The sequence below is a fragment of the Sorex araneus genome, chromosome 3, assembly GCF_027595985.1.
Source record: "Sorex araneus isolate mSorAra2 chromosome 3, mSorAra2.pri, whole genome shotgun sequence".
NCBI lineage: Eukaryota > Metazoa > Chordata > Mammalia > Eulipotyphla > Soricidae > Sorex > Sorex araneus.
Window position 1 is genome coordinate 95518753 of NC_073304.1, and position 8207 is coordinate 95526959.

The 8207-nt window shown below is 58.8% G+C and overlaps 1 protein-coding gene across 1 annotated transcript in view; it reads right to left on the reverse strand.

Annotated features, from left to right (window-relative positions):
• The window catches only part of TNFAIP8L3 (TNF alpha induced protein 8 like 3), a 38970-nt gene extending 31973 nt beyond the window's left edge, over nt 1-6997 (reverse strand). The window contains exon 1 of the mRNA XM_055133789.1: nt 6658-6997. Coding sequence (XP_054989764.1) covers nt 6658-6709 — 52 coding nt within the window. The 5' untranslated portion in view covers nt 6710-6997. The remainder of the gene's footprint in view (nt 1-6657) is intronic.
• Nucleotides 6998-8207: the final 1210 nt, after the last annotated feature.

Here is an 8207-nt window from a genome sequence, read left to right on the forward strand (position 1 = left end):
GGAGGGAGAGAGAGAGAGAGAGAGAGAGAGAGAGAGAGAGAGAGAGAGAGAGGTGCCTGCCATCAAAGAGATCAAAGAGGCAGGCTGGGCCTGGGTGATGAGAGGAAACTGGGATCATTTGTTGGTGGGAAATGTACTCTTGGTGGAAGGAAGGATGTTGGAACATTATATGACTGAAACTTGATCATGAACAGCTTTGGAAAGGTATATCTCACAATGATTTCATTTTAAAAAATTATTATTATTTTTAAATAAGAAGGATGTAGAAATGTGAAGGATCACTGCAGTCTGTCCCTATCTGGGACCCCACTGGCTGTGGCCATGCTCACTGCTTCTCGCCTGGTTTGACAACGGACACAACTCCTTCCCCCCTGAAGTTCTTCTCGCCCTGTCAGCCCACCCTTCCGCCTCATCCAAGAAAGGCAAAGAGTTCTGCTCTGCGGTCACCTCCCTCCCCTGCCCCGACCTGGAATCTCCATGTGGCTAGCCCAGCAGAACCTCGAGCCCCCAAATCAGGCGTGAGGGAGGGGGGCAGTGGGCAATGTGCACCCCAGAAACAGCCCTTTTCAGGGTTTCCTCTTGCATGAAATCGGAAGCCCCGAGGATAGAAAGAGAAACAGAGAATCTCCATAAACCCAGGAAAAAGCTTCCTCGTGGGGCCAGGGAGTTTCGCAGGAAACAGACTTTGCCTCTGAAAGGAGACCAGAGGCTGGAGGCTGCTCCTGTGGTTTTTCAACAGTTTAGAGCAATACTTGGACACCACCATCACGTCTGCTTTTTTTCCTGGATAACTGAGTTACAAAATACTGGTTTCTTATTAGGGTGTGTCCAGCACTCTCTGTGCCGCCCAAGCTTCCATTTTTATGGTCTGCACAACTGCATTTTCCATGAACAGGCCCAAATCTGTTCCCAGGCGATGATGTTTAAGAAACCCAATATGAAGACTGTGGAAGATTGTTCTAAAGCAAGTCTCCAAGTGTGTACTAAGCTGTTTGCCTAAAGAGAATTATCTTTGATTTGTAAAACAACAGCAAAATGCACACACACAAAAAAACCCCACAAAAGATCTGTATTTCCCCAGAATGCCTTAACATAACAAGGGGGAAAGGTGTTCACTGTTCTTATATGTTTCTTATATCGGGTAGTTACAGGGAGCTCATTTTCAAAAAACTCTTCTTCCCTTATCTTTTTATTTCTAGACTTGCACAGAATACAGCCCAAACACCCACCTACACAGGCATTTTACATAGAGTTGGAAGCCAAGCGAGTGACAAAGCAAACAACATTATGTATATCGTATCTCTCTGAGGATTCGCATGGGAACCTGCACAGGAGCCAATGGCAGCACTGGAGGAAGATGAACCAGTTAGGGGAAGGTGCTAACGGAAAGTGTGACTCTAATTTGATTTTGCTGACAAATAAAAAAGCAGGTGCCATATATTTTTTTAAAAATGGGACTTTATGCTTACACACCCATACATTTGCTCTGTTCCCCTGTGTCTGGCTCTTACCCATCCCCCCTCCCCACACCACTCATGCCTCCTACAGGGACTCCTGGCCAGGTGTCCTGCTCCAGCCTGCATGGGCGTCCTTCTGCCTCTCCCCACCTGTCCTGCACCCCTGTCCCTGGACCCACCGTATAATCGCCACTGTTGCTCTTCAACCTTTCTTTCCGTATAGGCTGCCACTGGTCCGTGCATTGGTGATGCAAGTCCCCAGCCCTACACCATTGGTTGCTGGTGCTGCCCCTGTGGGTTGGGGGATCTTTTGTCCCCTCCCTGCCGTGGCCAATATGCTCTCGAGGCAGAGTCACCACTCTCATTCCACCCCCGCTGGCCACCACGCCACAGCCCAGGTATGAGTGGTTGTGAGCACTGGGCGGCTAGGCGCAGGACCCCGGCATCCGGAATGGCTCATGCACCAGCCTCAGTCACCCTGATGAGGTGGAGGGAGATCAGGGTCACAGGCCAACAGCTCAGCTGCCCTCCCGCTCCCGACCAGGCTGGCTTCTCACGAAACCTTCCTGAAGAAGCTCTGTGGGCTGGTATGGAGTACTGCGTGGTCTGCCCGGGGGCCCGTGCGGGAAGGAAGGATTTGTCCCTTGCCCTGGGATGACAGCCATTCCTTGGGGTAGCCTGCATGTGACTGTGCTGGGGGTGGGGGGAGGAGCAGGAGGAGCCCTGCCCCTCCGTCGCACTCAGAGCTGAGCCATCATCCAGGCTGCAGCGTCCTGGGCTCCTGGTGGGCCACCCATGCCACTGAGCTTCTCTCTGTGCCCTGTTCAGTGTCTCCCCCGGCCCCCCAGGTGCTGAGCCCACCAGCAGGTCCAGTCAGCCTACTGCCTGTCTCTGGCTTCTGGGGACCGCTCAGAGCTTCACCAGCCAGCCAGCAGCCTCTACGCATGCTCAGGATGTCTGGTGACAGTGAGCCGAGGGGCTTCGGCCCGTGCCCTTAGAGAGCTACGAGATCTCCAAGGTGGGTGCCAGCCCCACCCCTAACAGTGAGAAACCATGTCAGGTGAGCACGTGGGCTGAGGCGCTGCCGGCTCCAGTGCAGGGTCGGATGTCGGCACATGGGCTCAGGCTGTGGCCCTAACTCCCTAAAGACAGGAAGAACTGTCCAGTCACTCCTCGTGTCATCCCCTCCCCGGACCCCGCCACACCCCAGAACATCCCGAAGTGGAGAAGGTGCATTCTGGCACTTCTGCGTGGCCGCAAAGCTTCTCTGCCTGTCTGGCCTTTGGGTGCGGGCTCCCCTGGAATCTCTCAGGAGGACGATGTGTTTACTCCATCCCTCCAGACACGACGCCGAAGGCAAGATGCTCAGCCTCCAGGCAAGCACAGCCCACTGTGCAGCAGAGGCGGAGGCCCCCGAAAGTCCCTGAAGACAGGAAGTGGGGAAAGGAGTGTCACCAATGGCTAAGCCCAACGCCATTCCCCGTGGTCCCTGCCCCAGCTGAGGGTCTTCCAATGGCACATCTGCCTGGGACAGGGACAACAGAACAGCTCCCCACAGTAAGCTCACGATAAAATCAACTTCAGGACCTGGCCATGCCCTGCTGGGATGCTCCCGGCTCTCCCGGGCTTACACCGACTTCTCCCGGCCTTTGAACCAAACATCACAGCTAAACGCCTGATGGAAAGAGGGGGCTGGTCTCCTGCTCTCACCCCAAGGCGGCACGCCAGTCTCCTTCCAGTCCCCTCTCCTTTCTCTGCTTCTGTACAATCTGTCGCCCGCGGCTGTTGTTTGTTTCTCGGAAATGGCATTCGCCTCCTTCTGCAGGGCTTCGCCCGCCTTCCTGCTGCCGCCCCCACCGCTAAGAGCACGGCCACACCCCAGGAACGGCGGCTCCAGCCTGGGCATTCCCCGCACCTCACGCCTGTCTGCGAGGCGTACCTCAGAGAAGCCAGCTCTCAGCATGCACATCTCTGTGCCACCGGCAGCTTAACCGGGTTCTAGAACTTTCTCTAACTCGTCCTCCCCACACCCCCTGGGCTTTCTTCCATCCAGTTTTACTTGCTGGAGAGACACTTGACTTCCAGAGCCCCCTTTCTTCTTCTGGGCCACATTTGGATCCTCCCTATCACACTCCGGGTCACTCTGCTTTGGGGCGAGATTGGGGCCTCGGGGAGGGAGCACCGGGGAGGGCAGAGTGAGGGGCCCAGGGCTCCCCTACCACATCTCAACCCCACCACCCAAAATCACTTCTCCGCAGTGCCCAGCTGACTACAAGGATTCCCCGTTGGCGTGGCTGGCCTGGACAGTCCATCCTGAGGCAGGCGCAAGGCGCGGTGTGCTCGGGGCTGGGGAGCCCCGCCCGGTTTCACGAGCCGGAAAGGGCACAACGCCGGCTTGGCTGCTGGTGACTCGCCTGTTGCAGCTCAGGAAAGACTCACAGCCTTCCCCCCCGTGGGCCTACCAACCTCTAGGATTTCTGAGCGAAGGATGGTGGGTTTGCCAAGAGAGACTGCCAAGTCGGGTCTCTGGAATGAACCCAGCGTCTGCACACACCCGCCTCTCTCCTACGCCGAGCAGGATCCCCGGCAGGGCGGCGGGGAGCACGGGCAGCAGGAGGGCGCAGAAGCAGCCACTTGGGTTTCCAGAGCACTAGAGTCCCGAAGGGGGAGGCCCCCCTCTGCTCCCCACTCCCCTGGCACGGGGCACTGCTCCTGACTGCCACGAGGTAAAAGCATGGGAGCGCTTTGGAAAGGGGCTCTTGCAAAACCATGTGGAGCTAGGAGACATCCCTGCTTCTTCAGCCCCTCTGTAACGGGGAGGGGCGGTGCCCAGCAAACATGGGAGAGAAGCTTCTGTGTCCCAGGCCACTCGCCTCCTTGAAGGGAAGAGATTTTATTAGGAGGGGGCACACCTGGCAGTTCTCAGGGCTTACTCCTGACTCAGTGCTCAGGGGTCATTCCTGGCAGGTATGGAGGTGGTGGGGATAGAGCTGGGGCTGACTTCCTTCCAGGCACCAGTCTTAAGCCCTGTATTATTTCCCCTGCCCAACCTCTCTTCTTGAGGAAGCCCCTCCTATCTGGTAGCAAGTGGACTGAGTAAGGGGTCTCTGCTTTTTATAATTCCCTCAAAATGGGGAAAAGACTGAAAACCATTTGTTTTCTGATGGCCCCCAGCTCGGTGCCTTGAGCTTGATGGGGATAAGAAGAGGTGTGGGAGAAAAGCCTCTCCAAGACACACACACGCACACATGCATGCACACATGTGCACAGGCACGCTCACACGCACAGAGGAGCCCTTTCTCGCTCTCACGCCCCCTTGCTCACCCAGATACAGGTTCTCAGGGGATTGGCAGGTTCCAGAGCTAAGGTCAAGCCCACGATCACATCCCCATCCCTGAACGTGCAGCTGAAACTGCCACCAGGGTTTCCATTTGACAGGCTGCAGTCACAGCAAGGTGAGGAATTAGCATCGAGTTTTGAAGCTCTGTCACGAAGGAGAATACGTGAAGACCGAAAATAATGAGTGAGACTGGATGCCATTTAGCAGAATAGCTGTGACATTCAAATAAATGTTCAACTTGTGAGAGCGGAGCATGAGAACGAAGATGACACGCCTGTAGAGAGCAGGAAGACACAAACATGGTGACAGTGGAGAGACACGGCCTGCCTCTGCAGGGGGCCACCAGACCTCTGCGCCATGTCTGCTTGCAGCAGAGCAGACCCTGGGACCAAACCCAGGGACCAAGCCAGAGGCAGGTGGGGGAACCCCTTTCCGGGGTGCACAGGCGTACAGCATGGTCAGGCTGCGGTGCTGAAAGAACACTGCCACTTTGGGGGTGTGGATGGTGGAAACTTCCCTGCACCCCTAAAACATCCATTCTCTCCTACACCAGTGCCACCTCTATAAAGGAAAAAAAAAAAAAAAGCACTCCCGTTTCACTGGGTCCCAGCTCTTCTGGAGTTTCTCATCCTTCTCTTTTGCTCCCTCCTCTCAGAGCAGCCCCCTTACCCTCAGACCCCTCTCCATCAAGCACCTGAGAGCCTCCGGGGACAGGGAGGGTCAAGCGTCCTTGCCCCCCATCTTCTTGAGGTCTGGAATACAGTTGGTCACACACAAAACACCTCCCTCCCCCTGCAACTTTTCAAAGATGTCAGGCCACCCACACGCCATTCTGGTGCTTTACACTCACGGAAATGAGCGAGGTCAGGGGCACGTGTTTATGAATGACAGCCACACCCGCTAAGGCTTGCCACAGTGGCCCTGGCGACAGACTGAGGGGCACATGAAACGTGCAAAGGGGAGTAGCGAGAACCCCCGGCTGCTCTCTGTTGAGGGAGCTTGGCCACTTCGCCCTGTAGCTCTGACAAACAGAAATCAAAGGCCCCTGGGCTGAGTGCTAGGACCTGAAAAAGGGTCGTGCAGCCACGCAGGACCCTGCGCCCTGTGCCAGCCCCACCTCCCCGGGGTGACGCTGCCCCCTGTCCATCCCCAGGGAAGAGCGTGTGTGTGTGTGTGTGGGGGGGGGTGTGATTGTTCTGGACTCTGGTCTTGTGCTGTCCCAGGAAGGTCTGGGCCGCGGGTCCCAGACCCGGTGGGCACGTGCAGAGCGCAGCAGGGCACGTGCGGAGGGCGGCTTCTTGGGGGCTCAGTCTGGCAGACGGGCCTGAGAAGCGGGGCAACCGCCCTGTCCTCCCGGTAAGCGCCCAACCCTGGCATCTGTAACCATCCACCCTTGCAAGTGAGACCCGGCCGCGTCGCGCCCCGGTGGCCCATGTCCGCCGAGGTCCCTGGCTCAGGTCACCTGCTCTGCCGCGTCGCCGGCTCCGGCGTTCGGGAAAGTTGTTTTCAGACGGGAAATGGGGGGTAGGGGTGGGATTGGGGGGTTGGGGAGGGCAGGTGTCCTGCAACCGTCGCAGCAGCGGCCAACTCCGGGCCGGCGCGCCCCGAGCCCGTCCCCGCCCCCCGCCCAGCCCGGGCGCCCCGAGCCCGCGCGGCGCCGGAGAGTCTCCCCAAGACGCGCCTCCGAGCGCCGCGGGCAGTAGCCCCGAAGCAAACTCCTGGCGCGGAGCTCCGCGGCCCCGGTGGGGGGCGGGGGGACCGGGTCCCGCAGCTCCGAGAAGTGCTGGCGAAGTCCTGTCCGCCCCCCTCCCCCGGCCTCCCCGGGGTGCTGCTCGCCGGGCCCCGGCGCACCCCCCGTACCTGCGGCGGTCACCGGCTCGCCCTCGCTCTGCTCGCCCGAGTCCGAGTCCATGCTGCGGGCGGCTGTCCCGGCGTGGACCCCCGGGCCGCTTGGGGCGGCTGGGCAGCGGCGGCGCCCGGCGCCCCGCGATTGCCGGCCCGAGGGTGGGGCGCGCCGGCGGGGAGCGCGGGGGACGCAGGGGCGGTGCGCGCGGAGAGCGGCGGCGGCGGCGTCCGGCGCCCCGCGGGCTCCAGCCTGGGGTTAAATAGCCCGGGGGCGGTGCCGCTCCTCCTCCCCGCGCCCCGAGCCCCCGGGAGCCGCGGGGCGCGGCAAGGTGGTGCGGGGCGGCCGAGCCCGGCTCCAGCCTCCGGGCGGGGCCAGAGCGCTTCTGCGCAAGGGGGCGAACCGAGAAGTGGCGAGTGGGAGTTCGGGGAGCCCCTGGGCTGTGGGTCCTCTTCCCTTGGGAGCCCGGGGGAAATGACCGTTCCCTGGGGTTCTGGAAGGTGGGTGGGTGGGGGGTGAGGTCCGTACGATAGCACGTACGAGGGGTCCCCGAGCCCCTCGCGCACACGGCGAGGCACGGCGCGGCGCGCGGCCGGAGCGCTCCCCCGTGCGTCTCCCCCGGCGTGGGTGGCCGGCCTGGGGTGCGGCGGGCCTGGGAACCGGTGGCCACTGGGCCAACCCCCGCGGGCTCTGCGGGCGGAACTCAGCCCTGGGAGTCTGCGAGCCTGGCCCCTCCACTCAGGTCCCCACCTCGTGGGATAAGGACTCATTTTAAAACACGTGTGTGCCCACGCGCGTGCCTTTTAGGCGGAGTGCTAAACGTTGGGGGTGGGGCGGTGTTTGTAGACGTATTTAGTAAAATAAGATATTCAATTGGTGTGGGAGGCGATGTATAGAGCAGTAGGGCCCAGAAGATCTTTGTTGGTAATTCTTGGTTATTTGGGTTCTCTGTCTCTGTCTCTCTGTCTCTGTCTCTCTGTCTCTGTCTGTCTGTCTGTCTGTCTGTCTGTCTGTCTGTCTCTCTCTCTCTCTCTCTCTCTCTCTCTCTCTCTCTCTCTCTCTCTCTCTCTCTCTCTCTCTCTCTCTGCTCAGGGCTTAGTTCTGGTTTTGGAATTACAGATCATTCCTGACCAGGCTCCAGGTAGGGGTTGTTGTGGACCAGTCTGTCCGTTCGTGTGGTTTCATTGTCTCCCAGAATGATCAGCTCCAACACACAATCCCAGGCCACCTTCTCAGCACTGTAAGTGCTTGTGGTCGATGCAGGCTCGCTTCATGGACCAGAATAAAAGGAAATCAGAAAGAGGAAGGTTACTCCAAAGCCCCCTTTACTGAGGATCTCCCATGCAGTCATCTGTGCATTGAAGGATTTAATTTGAACCTGGGGGATTAAAAGTGATTTCACGCCGGCAGTTTCATAGAAATCAACCTTTACTCTGTGTGTGTGTGTGTGTGTGTGTGTGTGTGTGTGTGTGTGTGTGTGTGTGTGTGTGTGCTCTAGGTGTGCTGATGGAATCTCGGAGGGCATTGCTGTGGGCTCTCAGGCCCCCTTGAGCTGCAGACTTGGATT